This window comes from Chionomys nivalis, chromosome 12, assembly GCF_950005125.1.
Source record: "Chionomys nivalis chromosome 12, mChiNiv1.1, whole genome shotgun sequence".
Taxonomy (NCBI): Eukaryota; Metazoa; Chordata; class Mammalia; order Rodentia; family Cricetidae; genus Chionomys; species Chionomys nivalis.
The window spans coordinates 64829535-64844395 of record NC_080097.1 but is presented as its reverse complement, the minus strand read 5'-3'; the positions used below and the strand labels follow the sequence as shown (position 1 = coordinate 64844395).

The 14861-nt window shown below is 46.9% G+C and overlaps 1 protein-coding gene across 6 annotated transcripts in view; it reads left to right on the top strand.

The window, feature by feature from the left end:
• Nucleotides 1-6609: 6609 nt before the first annotated feature.
• Fbxo34 (F-box protein 34) overlaps nt 6610-14861 on the top strand; it is a 60026-nt gene continuing 51774 nt past the window's right edge. For 2 of the 6 annotated variants that reach the window (XM_057786693.1, XM_057786695.1), the window contains exons 1-2: nt 6620-6752; nt 13117-13210. Coding sequence is in view for 2 of the 6 variants with exons in the window: in XM_057786691.1 (XP_057642674.1) it covers nt 6610-6752 (143 nt within the window). In the remaining 4 variants the exon portion in view is untranslated. Of the gene's footprint in view, nt 6753-7255; nt 7275-13116; nt 13211-14861 lie in introns of those variants that run through there. The other 4 variants (XM_057786694.1, XM_057786691.1, XM_057786692.1 and 1 more) reach the window with 4 other exon arrangements.

The following is a 14861-nucleotide window of genomic DNA, read 5'->3' as shown; positions in this document are numbered from 1 at the left end:
CAACAAGCACTCTTGCAGCTCAGCCATCTGTCCAGTCCTTAGGTAAATATTTTTTTAACATTTATTTGTGTGTGTGTGTGTGCTCACACGTGCATGAACGCACATGTCATAGTACATGTGTGGAGGTCAGAAGACAGCTTGGGGAGTCAGTTCTCCACTGCCCACATGTGTATTCTGGGTATCAAATGGACCGTCAGGCTCGACAGCGGGGCCTTTACCAACTGAGATACCTCTCTGGTTCCATTTATTTACTCATTCACTTGAGATTTTTTAAATTGTTATTATTGAGCTATATATTTTCTCTGCTCCCTATCCTTCCTCCCCTTCAACCCTCTCCCATGGCCCCCATGCTCCCAATTTACTCAGGAGATCTTGTCTTTTTCTACTTCCCATGTAGATTAGATCCATGTATGTCACTTGAGGTATTTTTATTTCATTTATTTATGTATCGTGTGTGTTCGTGTGTGCCACAAGACATATGTAGGTCAGAGGACAACGTACTGGAGTCAGCTCTCTCTCTCTACCATGTGGCACCCAGAAAGTGAACTCAGATCCCCAGGCTTGGCAGGAAACACCTTTTCCAGCTGGGCCATCTCACTGTTCCTATGGACTTATTTTCGAAACAGGGTATCATGTAGTCCAGGTTGGGCTCAGACTTCCTATGCTGGCCTTGAACTCCTGCTCCTTCTGCCTGCCTCCATCTCTAGAGTGGTAGGGCCACAGCTGAGCCCTACCGTGCTCAGTTTATATGGTGCTGGAGCCTGAGCCCTAGACCTTTATGAACACTAGACGCACATTTTACCAAACTGAAATACATCTATAGCTGCCTTCCCATTTTGGGGGGACCTTGTCTCTCACTGAACATGGAACTAGATGATCTGGCTAGACCGGCCAACAGGTCCCCAGGGTTCTTCATGTCTCGACTTCCCCTAACTGTGTTGACAAGCTCGTGATATCAGGCCTTGGTCCTTCACATGGGTGCTGGGGGTGGAACTCGGGTCTCCCTGCTTGCTGGGGAACCCGTGACTGCCTGAGCCATCTTTCCGGCCCTGCGTTTAGACTTTAGAGAGCACTTTTGCCCTTCTTATTTGATCTTCTCAACTGCACAGTCCAAGTAGACAGGACTGGCCTGTGTTCTGCAGTAAAGACGTACCTTGATGCAAGGCCTAATGGAGTCTGCCTTCTGTGTCTTGGTTTCCTTTCCCTGGAGATGGGGGAAGTGAGATCTGTGAGCAGTAAGAGCTTGAGGAAGAAGCTAAAGATGAACTAGATCGGGGGTTGGGGTGGTTTTTACCTCCGTTGGAGACAGGAATGTGGTTATTAAACAAGAAGCGGTATGTCTTAGTTTTTCTCTTAGTTGATGTTGTGTTCCACCCCCCACCCCACCCCGACACAGAACAGCAGTGAAAAAAAGCCTATGTAAGACCAAAGCCACTGTGCTGCTATAAATTTAACGTAGTGTCTGTAGTGTTTGTTGGTGTGAGAAAACTCAGTTCTAGTCATTGGCAGGGTAACAAAAGTTGCGTATGATGTATTTATACTTTTCTGCTGCTGGGCCACCTTGGACTCTTTAGCTCCTACGGGTTTCTCTGCATCTTTGTCAGCCTCCCCCAGGCACCCCTGTGGCACTGTCTCCTGAGTGTCTACCACAGGGCTCATGGTGTTGTGTACTTCTCTGGCTTCCTGGCCCTTTTCTTGTTATTATACAGATGGAGAGAGGCAAGGGAGCACTTTCCTAACATGACATCATGCTTTAGAGTTAGACCAGTGCTACTCGCCACACCCCAGCGGCTGGTCTGGGACTTTACTAGCTGGCAATGAGGCAGAACAATTTTATGCATGTTCTGTGTATTCATATGTATGTATGTTTATGTGGAAGGCATGTGGAAGATGGATGACAAACAGGTTTTTGTTTGTTTGTTTGTTTGTTTTTGTTTTTTTTTCGAGACACGGTTTCTCTGTGTAGCCCTGGCTGTCCTGGAACTCACTCTGTAGACCAGGCTGTCTCTGAACTCACAAACATCCTCCTGTCTCTGCCTCTCAAGTGTTGGGATTAAAGGCATGCGCCACCACCCACCACAACCTGGCCACTTTATTGTTTGTTTTTTTTTGTTTTGTTTTGTTTGTTTTAATGTGAGTTCTGGGGATTGAGCTCAGGTTCTCAAAACACCAATTGAGCTTCTTCTCTAGTCCTACAGCTTGGTTATTTTGCTGTCACTTTGGTTTGTTCGTTTGTTCGTTTGTTTCAGACAGGGCAGAACCTTGAGTGTAGAGCAGACTGGCCTGGAGCTCTCAGTAATCCAGAGCCTTTGCCTCCTCAGTGCTAGAACAGGCATGCATGCTTAGCACGGCAGTTTGTTAATACCCAACATTAACTGCATTTATATCTGGATATTATGTTACAAACATTTTCATATAGTTATTATTTGATTTGGTTTTTGTTTTTTTGGTAGAAGGTTTCAGTATATAGTCCAGGTTGACCTGGAACTCCTGGCAGTCCCCTTGCCTCAGCCTCACAAGTGCAAATATTTTATGGGCATGTGTCACCTTACTGTGCTGTTATTGGGAGTTTCGTGAGCTTAACAGCTGACACTGTACTGAGATGACAGTGCCTTGCACACTGGTGGCATCTCACAGATGTCACTGTACTGAGATGACAGTGCCTTGCACACTGGTGGCATCTCACAGATGTCACTGTACTGAGATGACAGTGCCTTGCACACTGGTGGCATCTCACAGATGTCACTGTACTGAGAGGACAGCCGCTTGCACGCTGGTAGCATCTCATTATCCGAAGTTCCTTCTGATTTCCTGGGCTCTAGTGCAGTATCTGGTGTTAAAAAAAAATAGGGCTTTGTTTTTGTTTTAAACATTTAAAACTATATCCAGAGTGGTGGCTAAGTGGGTGAAAGATCTTGCTGCAAAAGCCTCATGCCTAGAGTTCCATCCCTGGAACCTACACACACATACATACAAAGCCTTCTGCTGCTTAGCAACCGAAACAACCAAAGATACAGCCTCCTCAGCAAGGTGAGAAAGGCTCATCCTAAACGTGGGCAGCACCAGTAAGGAAGATGCTAAGTGCTGTCATTTACCTGTTTCCCGACTGTGGACACTGTGTGACCAGCTGCCTCGCTAATGCCGCTGCACCTTCTCCGTTTCAAACTGTGAGCAACAGAAACCCTTCTTTTTTCTTAAGAAAGCTTTAGATTTTTAAATTTTATCTCATATTTACGAGGTTTTTTTTTTGTTTTTTGTTTTTTTTTTTGGTTTTTCGAGACAGGGTTTCTCTGTGGTTTTGGAGCCTGTCCTGGAACTAGCCCTTGTAGACCAGGCGGCTGGTCTCGAACTCACAGAGATCCGCCTGCCTCTGCCTCCCAAGTGCTGGGATTAAAGGCGTGCGCCACTACCACCCGGCTCATATTTACGAGTTTTGCCTGCATCTATGTCTGGGTGTCATGTGTGCCTGGTGCCCTTGTAGGTCAGAAGAGGGAATCAGAGCCCCTGCACCTGGAGTTACAGCAGGTTGTGAGTTGCCATGTGGGTGCTGGGATTGAAATCGGGTCCTCTATAATAGCAGCAAGAGCTCTTAACCACTAAGCCATCTCTCCAGCCCCACAAAATAAGCCCTGCATTCTTAAGTTGTTTTTGTGAAGTATTTTGATCACAGCGAAGAGAAAATGACTGATATAGCCCACTAGGCCTGGTACCAATGTCGCCCAGAGTGGCCTTGAACTGCTAGCAATCTCCTGTCTTGGCCCCCAGATTCGGGGGTTACAGATGTGTGCCACCATGCTTGGCTTATTTTTAAGTGTGTGTGTGGGCATTCATGGTATATATGTGAAGGTCAGAGGACCACTTTTGGGGATCAGTGTCCTCCTCCTATCAGGTGGGTTCTGGGGATTGAACTCGGGGTGTCAGGCTTGATGTTAGGCACTTTTATCTGCCGAGCCATCTCACGGGCACGATTTTGACATTTTGACACTCAAACTTCACGTGCAGGTCATACACATATGCTTTACAAGAAGTTTTTTTTTTCCCTTGAGACAGGATCTCTGTAGTTTTGGAGCCTGTCCTGGAACTCTCTTTGGTAGACCAGGCTGGCCCTGAACTCACAGAGATGTCCCTGCCTCTGCCTCCTGAGTGCTGGGATTAAAGGCATGTGCCACCACCGCCTGGTTTGAGTAAGGTTTAAAAAAATGTTTTATGTGTATGGGTGTTTTGCCTGCATGTATGTGCACCAGGTATGTGTCTGGTTCCCAAAGAGGGCGTCAGAGTCCCCGGAACTGAAGTGACAGGTGGTTTGAGCCACCATGTGGGTGCTGAGTCCCTGGGAAGAGCAGCCAGCGCTTCTTAGTGCCGTGCCATCTCTCCACCCCTGGACAAGCTGGTCTTGAACACATGGAAACCTCCCACCTGAGACTCCCAACAAGCATTCCCAAGAGTAGTTTTATATTAAGTGGCTAGCACGAATGTTTAGAATGTGCGTGTGTGTTACATGACTTTACCTGCACGTGTACATGCAGACACCTGCAGAGGCCAGAAGAGGGTGTCAGCTCTCTAGGAACTGGCGTTACAGGTGGTAACAGGTGAGCACCTAAGAGGGTGCTCAGAACCGAATTCAGGTCTCCTGCAAGAATAGGTGGGTGATCTTCACTGCAGAACCATCTCTAGCCCCTGCTTTCTTAAAGGGCTTGGTAAAACCAGAGTTTCCTGATTTGGGTGCTAGGATTTGAACCCAGGACTTGTCACACACTGACTTGTACTCAATCCCTGGGCTAACCTCCAGAAGGCTCCCAACCACCTGTAACTTCAGATCCAGAGAATCTGATACCTTCCTCTGTTTACTTCAGGAACCCACCCACGGCACACACAGACCTGGAGGCAGGAGCAGATGCAAGGGCCATGGAAGGGAGATGCTTACTGACTTGCTCCCTGGGCTTGCTCGGCCTGCTTTCTTATAGAACCCAGGACCACCAGCCCAGGGATGGCACCACCCAAATAGATTGTGCCCTCCCATATTACTAATTAAGAAAATGCTGTATACAGGTATGCCTATGGCCTGATATTACGGAGGCATTTTTTTAGTTGAGGCTCCCTCCTCTCAGGTGACTTTAGCTTGTGTCAAGTTATTATAAAACTAGTCAGCACACTGTCCAATGTGGTTAAAATTATTCAATGGAAACAATAATTTTAAAGATTATTAAAAGTTAGTTTACTGATTCTCTGACTTGAACATAAGTATTGGAAGTCTGGCTTTTTTTTTTTAATTGACAAGCCTGTAGGTTGCCGTAGACTAGTATTTTAACCTCAAAGTTTATGTACTTTCTGGTAGGTACTTCTGTCATAATTTCATGTAGAATATAATTTCTGGTAAATTTAAATTTTCTTTATGTTTATGGTGTTTTGCCTGCATGTGTCTGTACACCATGTGCATTCAGTGTCTATGGAGGCCAAAGGAGGGCATCTAATTCCTTGGGATTAGATGGTTGTGAACCACCATGTGGTGCTGGGAATTGAACTGAGTTCCCCTGGAAGAGCAGTCCAGGCTGATCTCAAATTTGTGTTATTATTGAGAGTGACCTTGAACAGTATGTAGTAAGAAGGCGAGCAGGCCTGCTTTTCGTCCTGCCCAGCTCCCGCACAGCTAGCTTTACACCTGAAATAACAACACACAAACTGTATTCATTTAAACACTGCCTGGCCCATTATATCTAGCCTCTTCTTGGCTAACTCTCATAACTTGATTAACCCATTTCTAATAATCTGTGTAGCACCACCGGGAAGGATTCTAGCCTATGTCCATCTTGGGCCGGAACTTCATTGCATCTGCCTTCTACCCAGCATCCTGTTCTGTTTACTCCGCCTACCTAATTTTCTGTCCTATCAAAGGGCCAAGGCAGTTTCTTTATTAACCAATGAAAGTAACACATAGAAAGATGACTCTCCATCAACTTTATCTATCTATCTATCTATCTATCTATCTATCTATCTATCTATCTATCTATCTATCTATCTATCTATCTATCTATTATTGTTGATAGGGTTTCTCTGTGAAACAAGCCTGGCTATCCTGGAATTCACTCTGTAGACCAGGCTGGCCTCGAACTCACAGAGATCCGCCTGCCTCTGCCTCTTGAGCGCTGGGATTAATGGCGTGTTCTACCATCGCCCTGCGACCTATAACTTCTCATCCACCTGCAGCCACTTCCCAGATTCTGGGATTACAGATGTGAAGCAACCGCCCAAATTTTCTTACAATTTTGAACTTTGAAATAAAACCATATAAGCTAGTGGCAGAACCAAGATAAGGACCCAGGTATTTTGGACATCTCAGCGTCAAGCACGCTTCGACTTCTGGACCACCTGGGAGCGCTAATAAACTTGTTGCTCTAACCTCTAACCGTGCTCTAGGGTTAAGGTCCTTGCCCTCGGTCACACTCCCCCACTTATCCACCACTTGGGGGCTCCTCCCGGCACCGTCCACCTCTCTCCGCAGCGCTCGCGACCGCCGGTAGGGGGCGCCGGCGCACGCAGGCTCCGCGGCCCCGCCCCCGGGCAACCGTCGATTGGGCCGGCGCGTGATGTCACGCCGGTTTAGCCAAACAAATGGGTTTCGGGGCGAGCGTTGGGCTCCGCCGCGCTGCGCTGAGCTCCCGGTCCGCCTCAGTCTCGGGGAGCGAGTCAGGCCTGCCGCCGCCGCATCGGGCTGCCGCAGCCCCGGGCCAGGCCCCGGCCGGGCAGAAGCACAGGTGGGCCGGGCGGGGGCGCGGGCGCGCGGCGGGCGGACTCCGTGGCGGCTCCCGCTGCTCCCCGCGGCGGGGCCGGGCGTTGGGGGCGGGGACCGCGGGGCGCCGCGCTCGGGAGTGCAGCCGCCGCGTCCTCCCGGGCGCCGTCCGCGCGGCCTGGCCCCGAGGTCGTGCGTCTGCGGGTCCCCGGGCCCCGAGGCGGGCGACCCGAGCTAGGCCGCCGCGGGGGAGCTGCTTGCCGGGCGCGGGGAGTGGGGGAGGCGTCCCGGCGCAGGTGAGCGGCGCGTCTCCTCCACCCTCCCGGGCCCCGCCGTGTGAGCCTGCGGCGGTGAGGTCACAGTTCCGAGGCTCGGTGTGTCCTGTGATGTCAGGGCTCTACCCGGAGAGACCGTGATGTCACAGCAGGCCCCGAGTGGCGACCTTGGCGCGCGGAAGGGCTGGGAGGACCCGCGGGGAGAAAAAGGAAGTTCAGTCCTCGCAGATTTGAACCGAAATCGTGGGATATCGGCTTCGTAGAATTTGAATGTAATAATTGTCAGGTGTTTAAACTTCATTTCGTTAGTGTCAATTTAAGGACATTTGGTTTAGAAGAAGAGAAATCGTGGGAGATCTTGAGGGGAGGCGGGAGAAGGGATTTTGCGGTATTCACTGTGAGTGCCTTTCAGGAAGCTAAACTCAGTTTGATGGTTTGATAACAGCAGTTGCTGGGGCAGAACCAACTGGAGTGCCGATAATTCTGTTGGCTTTATTTACCTTTTCTGGCTAGTGATCTGCTTATTAGCCTTTTTGTTAGCGAATGACCATGGCAAACAGATCTTAAACGAACTTTGTCTTATAAGAGCTCTTTTTAAATAATAATCACCTGAGGATTTAATTTATCCAGGTGTTTCTTGTCCCCCCCCCCCATGAAGGATAATTGGAAGTTTTCTGTGGTTATAGCTCAACAACAGGACTTTTTTATTTTTTTGCTTTTTTTTTTTTTATTTACAGACTGGGCTGTAACTTAATATAATAACACATCTGAAGATTGCTTTTGGGGACTGGTAACTAAAATTTCATCAGTAGTGCTTTGAATGTGAAATTATAAATTTTAGGAGATTTTGTGTCTGATGATTTTCTTGGCTTTGACCTGCATAGAAGCTGGTGTGCTGAACTAACCTGCAGGAGACATTCCAGAGACTCAGTCCTTTCAGCCTTTCTCCCTTCTACACTCTTGTTCAGAGGTAGCAGACCTAAAACCGAAGCATGCCTACAATTAGGGTTCTCAGCAGGAAGCCTTCGTTGGAACTGTCCGTGCCTCCTCCTGCACAGTTACTTGCAATAGTAGGGTCCCCTCTTTCCAATACTTTCTGCTTCCCATTTGCTCTTCAAATATTTGCATTTTTATAGGCAAATATATCCTTAATAACTTTTTTTGACAGGGTTCTCACTGTAGCTCTGAGTGGCGTGGTACTTGCTGTGCTGTCTAGGCTGTCCTTGAACCCTCAGCCTGCCTCTGGTGTGCTGGGATTACCTGTGCGTGCCATCACACCTGGCTCCTTGAAGACTTTTAATGGCTTTCTGAATTTTGCATCAGTATGCAGATGAAATGCAAATTAGCACAGGAAATGAAAACAAAAATTATCTGTTAATATTGGATCTGGATGTGTGTCCAGAGTCTCAAGTCTAGGGTCTCCTGCAGGAATACCGATCGGCACTGAGCTACATTCCCAGGCCCTGACTGCTGGATTTCACTGGCTCTGTCAGTGGCTCTCAGTCTTCCTAATGCCGCAGCCCTTTAATACAGCTGCTCGTGTAGTGAAGACCCCACCATAAAGTTATTCCTTTGCTCCTTGACAACTAATTTTACTACTGTTATGAATTGTAAATATCTGGTGTGTGAGCCCTGTGAAGGGGTCGCTCGCTCTATGTAAATGAACACTGCTAATATAAATGGAAGGGGTGGGGCCAGTCTAAATGGGAGTTAAAAACCCTGTAGCTGACCGCTGTCTTGGCAGTGCTTGGCCACCTCACTGTCTATCTTGCTTCGATGTTAGTTTTTATTTTTACATGGAAAGAGAAGAGTTACTGGGTGGAGAATGAAAGTCTTAGTGTGTTCTGGTGTTACTAAGAGACAGTGGTGGGCACAAGAAAGCCGCCTGCATGTGTGTCATTGCATAACAAGCCATGACTATGGAACATTTCTATAACCTGCTTCTGCTTCGGTGCTTCTCACCCACGTCTTGCAGTTTTTGGTCCAGGAAGCAGCTTTTACTTAAATGGTTTTATGGAAATTGGAGATTAAGCTTATTTTTTTAAAGACATTTTGTCATTTAGTTCACTTACAGAATTTGGAGGGACTAAAGCATCATTAGTAATGTGGCATCTTTCTGACGAATAAGGCAACATTGTGAGCAGAGTGTGGTATTAGATAGAAGTCCTTAGGATATACTCATCGGCTCAGCTGTTTTACTAACATGCTAAACAGTTTCTACTTTATTTTCCAAACTTAGTTTATGCTCACCTAGTTTAATTTCTATAATACTGGAATCCCATTGAGCTTCACTTGTGTCTTAATATTTGTTGGTAGGAGAACATACTCAAGAGACTTCATTTAGAGCTAGCTACTTTCCAAAATTTGCAGCTGTTTAAAGCCAAGATACGTGGGGGAAGCGACTATGGTGTGATAAATGCCTTCCTTGTTAGGTTATTTGTGACAGGCAGAATTCAAGTGCATGAGCTGCGTGCTGGCCTTTGGATTTCTGTCGGTCCTGTCTACCTTATCTTCCCACTTATGTTGTCTATGGGATGTTGAAGCAGATGAGCCTACTGTATCATCCAGGACGGAGTTAATTAAGATGTATGTGGTTCTCAGTGTTCACTAAAATTACTTAACCTTTCATTTTCAACTTCATTTTCTAGTTATTGCACTCACGTCAGAAATGCTTAGCTTCATAACCTAGCTTGTCCATTTCATACCTTAATGACAATATAAGTTTGTGACTCCAAGCCTATGCCAGTGTGCCCGCACAGTGTGAGTCTAAGTGTGTCCCACGCGTGTGCCAGTATGCCCGCACAGTGTGAGTCTAAGTGTGCCCCAGGCCTGTGCCAGTGTGCCCGCACAGTGTGAGTCTAAGTGTGCCCCACGCGTGTGCCAGTGTGCCCACACAGTGTGAGTCTTAAGTGTGCCCCAGGCCTGTGCCAATGTGCCCGCACAGTGTGAGTCTTAAGTGTGCTCCAGGCCTGTGCCACTGTGCTCAGCTTTGCACAGGTTCTGGGGATCTGAACTCAGGGCCTCATGCTGGTGTGGCAAGCACTTTACCCCTCATCGACAGAGCTGTGCGCACGGTCTTGTCACCTTTAATGCTCACTTACGGGCGTGAGCTCTGGGTCTGGCCGCTTAGTCAGACTGCTGGCTGCTGCTGTTGCACTTGGCTGCACACAGTGTCAGTGTGAAGAGGGTTAGAAACTCGGGTAGGAAGGCTGGAGTAGTTATCGTAGGCTCGGACAAAGGACTCATCACATCACTGATGTGTATTGTCCTGGAGTGAGTGAGAAGGATGAGTGCCCAAGGCTGGAGCTAGTCAGTGGGCGGTCAAAATTATATCTGTCCTTTCTTCGCCTTCCTTCCTTTCAATTTTTTGCTTTTTGAGATGAGAGTATTATCACATAGTTCAGGCTGGCCTTGAACTCATGGTCTCCCTACCACAGCCTTTCAAGGCCTGAGACTCTAGGCAAGCTTCACCATGCCTGTCTCTACTTTAAGATGTGTGTGGACCTTTTCATTAAAGTGAGTTCTCTTAGTCTGTGGACTTGAGAAGTGCCTGAGCTCCTCGCCTTCATTTGTCATATCTTCCTGACATTTTATGGGGAAACTGCTGATCATTACAGAAAAATATTTGAATGTTGAATATCTAAATACCCATATCTGTAATTCCATAGTCTTCCGTGAAATAGTTAGGTGGGTCTATTTTACTGCCTGCTCATTTCCCTCCTGTCTACCAGCCAATCTTAGATTTTTGTTGTATTTTATAATAAGTATACTTCACATGTAAATCCTTCAGAATACTTATTATTTACTTGATTTTAGGTAACATATATGGTAAAGTGTCCAGGTCTGTGTCTACATATCTTGAGCCGTGTATCCTGTCAGGATCACAGAGCTTTACGGTGCCACAGAAAGTCTCTAGTCGGTGTATGTGGCTTTCCATCCTCTGCTCTGTTGTTTGTGAGTCCTTCTGGCCCCGTCTGTTTAAACCTTCCTCCCTGCTCTCCTAATGCACATCTGTTACGACAGAGAGTGGACCCTTGAAGAGGTTGGAGACCTGTCTAACATTGTCGTCTGTCCTGTGAGGGAGTCCGAAGCTTCCTAGCCCAGAGAGCGCAGCCTTTGCTTCTGTGAAAGAACCTAGGAGAGGGCTTTGTTTTAGAAGTCCTGTTGAGTGAGGGTGGAGAGTGGCCCCTGGAAGCCGGAACTGAAACTGTGGGGTGGCTTTGGGGTGATTGGGGCTGCTGGGACCACTGTAGCCTCAGGTGAAGTGCAGAGTGTCTTGGGAAAGGTAGGGATGGCAGTCCATGCTAAAGTGGGCAGAACTGGGGGTTTGTGCTTGTGTCCTGGTGCTAAATTTTAGGACCACACTGTCCGAGCGCTAGGTGTGTGGCAGAAGAGACACTTCAGCAAAGTGGCCTCTCTAACTGCTTAGAGTGAATTGTAGTGACAAAGGCACGTTATGCAGGACACTTGATAAGGAAGAGGGATGAAAAGAGTCAGCACAGTTCCGACGGGCCCTGCTAGAAATGGAGAGGGATACTCAGTACAGAGCAGGCAGGTGAACTTTGGGTAAAGAGATTAGGGCGACAGTAATCCCGAAGGCATGTCCGCTCCTTACAGCACTTACAGCAGCCCTGCCCTGCGCAGGCCCTGGATGACTTCAGGGTTCTGTTCCTCGCATTCCAGTGCCAGTGTCGACTTCGACTTGCCCAGGTGCAGTCTTGTTTACAACGGCCACCTCGCTGGAGGTCTTAGACTTTGGCTGTGTGGTTCAGGCTCCTTCAGAGCGGACGGAGTGCCTAAATTGTGTGTGTGTGTGTGTGTGTGTGTGTGAGAGAGAGAGAGAGAGAGAGAGAGAGAGAGAGAGAGAGAAAGAGAGAGAGAGAACGACCAAGAGTGTAGACAGGATGGACATTCTGTATTCACCTAGATTTTTGTTGTTGTTGTTGTTGTTGTTGTTGTTTTGAGACAGGGTTTCTCTGTAGCTTTGGAGCCTGTCCTGGAACTAGCTCTTGTAGACCAGGCTGGCCCTCGAACTCACAGAGATCCGCCTCCCTCTGCCTCCTGTGTGCTGGGATTAAAGGCGTGCACCACCACCTCCCTGGCCTCACCTAGATTTCAAAGTCTGCTCTAGAGAACTTTGGGTTCTAGACAGACTCCACCCTCGCAATGGGTGGGCCCTGATGGAGAGAGCATCCCTACTAGGGCAAAGCTCAGTGGCTCTATAGGGATGGGGCTTGTCCCTGCGACCTCTGTGGCATCTCCAGCTAACAACTCCAGCACTTGTGCCGCGTCCAGTGAAACCATGGAAGTGGGTGCTACCTGTATTCGTGGGGGTCAAGTCCCCAGCACGGTTTGTCTGGAAAGCTGAATATCAAGTCAGACTGTGGAACTTTGAGGCTTAACTGCTCTGGGAGGTTCTGTGCTTGCAGTAGTTTTAAGAAATGATTTATTTATCTTTTAATGTGTGTTCTACTCCCCTTTGGAACTGTGCCTGACTCACCATTGTAGTTTGGAAACACTTGAACTGTTTGGTGTTACAGGCCGTGCTAGACAGCAGTTTGCTTCATGACAATTCTCATTTACTGATTTAGATGAAGGCCTGGATGTTAGATTTTTGAGTTGTTGCTTCGATTGGTCAAGATGTTTGGGGTTGTTGCTAAGGAGTGAAGATATTTTGTGTGACCTTTGGAGGACTAGAGGTGGGGCCGGTGTTTGAACCAGGAACTGCCTCCACTATATTTGATGGCAATCCTTTGGAGAGAATGCCATTTCTGTCCTTATGTGAGACTTTTGTTCCCATGTGATGCCACAGTTGGAGTTTGTCTGCAATGTACTATGTGAAGAACGGAAGTGATTCTCCCATATTATCCTGTGTGAAGATAAAGCTTTTTCTAATTTTGTTGCTTCTCAACAAAGCAATGGCTTGTAGTTTTCTGAGTGAGCCTAGTGAAATCAATGGTAACATTTGTTTGTTTTTTTTTTTAAATGTTGTTATAACAGAAAACTAGCTCATTCACAAGCTAGTATCATTGAGAAGTCCAAGGATGGAGTTTGACTGACTGCATACTTGTGTGTTCTGATCTCAATTTTGCTTCCTTTTTTTTTTTTAAACAGGGTTTCTCTGTACTCGCCCTGGGTGTCCTGGAACTAGCTCTGTAGGGGCCTTGAACTCACGCCTGTCTCTGCCTCCCAAGTGCTGGGACTAAAGGTATGTGCTGCCACCCACCCGGCTTTCCTTCCTTTATTTAATGAGCTCAACTTTTATGCTTTTTGTCCCTTTGTGGTCCTGGTACAATTGTCATAGCTCAGATCTCATGTCCTCATGCCATGTGCAGAGGGGAAGGAATTGTGTGTGAGGCCCGAGACCCCTTTTCTTGAGAAGAACTTGAATAACATGCTACTCACACATTGCTGTTGGAGAGGGGGTTCCTAAGGCCGAGACCGGTAGCTGCAGACAGCACATGCTCATTACACCGCCCTAAGTCCGCCTTTTCCTTGTTCCCATCAGCCAAGCACTTGTTCGTGAATTTATCTTTTCCTATTTAATCTGCCATTTTTCTAAGCCTTGGATGGAATAGGCTAGTCTGGTGGGTGGAAGAAAGAAAATTATCCTTTATGAGCACGGCGAGAGTGGGAATGAGCATGTTAGAAGAGGTGGGGATAAATGTATGGTAGTCTGTGCAGTAAAGATACAGTGTGAGCCATATGTATGTATGGTAGTCTGTGCAGTAAAGATACAGTGTGAGCCGTTTGTATGTATGGTAGTCTGTGCAGTAAAGATACAGTGTGAGCCATATGTATGTATGGTAGTCTGTGCAGTAAAGATACAGTGTGAGCCATATGTGCAGTTTTCAGTTGTCTGCGAAAATCATTGTGTGGTTTTGGACAAAAATTCCAGAGGTGCTGTTTCCTCCCCTTTCTCTGATCACTTTGTCTTAGCTCTGGTACAGCCTAAGCTGAGCTAGAGGTCACAATCTCCTGGCTCAGCCCCTCACCTACTGATGCTACTCTCAAGTTTGAACCTACCCTGACTTTTGGTTATCATACTTAAAAAACGTTTTTGTAACTATTTTACATGGCCTCACCCTCTTCTATTTTTTCTTCAGCTGTGCCTGTCCTTTTACATTGCTTCACATACAGTCAGTTAAAGCCAGGTATGGTGGGACACAACTGCATTCCCAGCATTGGGACGGGGGTTGGAGATGGGGGAGGTGAGGGGTGGAAGGAGCATCAGGAGTTCAAGGCCAAGCTCAGCTATGTTTGAGGGTAGCCTGGGCTCTGTGAGACCTTGTCTCAAAAAAAACAGTAATCAAACCCAACCACAGTAATCTATTAAAAGAAAAATCTGTTCCTATCAAATTTCCTTGGGTCCTCCGGTCCACCTCACCTTTCCGATTCCTTAAACCCCTATATGTGCATATCGAATACTTACTACCTAGTACTTCTGTTTCAACATATGTGCAGTTGCTTAATTGTTCTCCAATCGTCTCATGTGTATTAGCCTTATTTCCTCTTCTAAATTATAAGCATCACATGTTACTATGTTCCTAAGTTGCAGACATATAATTGAAGATTTAGCTTTTCCTTAATAAGGTTATAATATCACAGGTTATTTAAATTTGTATCCTTAAAGTTTCTTAAAGTTTTCTACTCTGTTACTAACTTTGAGATATGTTGTTAACACATTGGGGTGTTGGAGTTTGTGTGTTAATTGTGTGTGTGTTTGTGTGTGTATGTGTGTGTAGTGCTGGAGATTAAACCCAGGGTTTCACATGAGCTAGGAAAGTGCTTTTTCAAAGTTAAAATGATTATGTTTATATAATTGCTTATTTGAAGCCATAGAATCACTCTAGGAACTA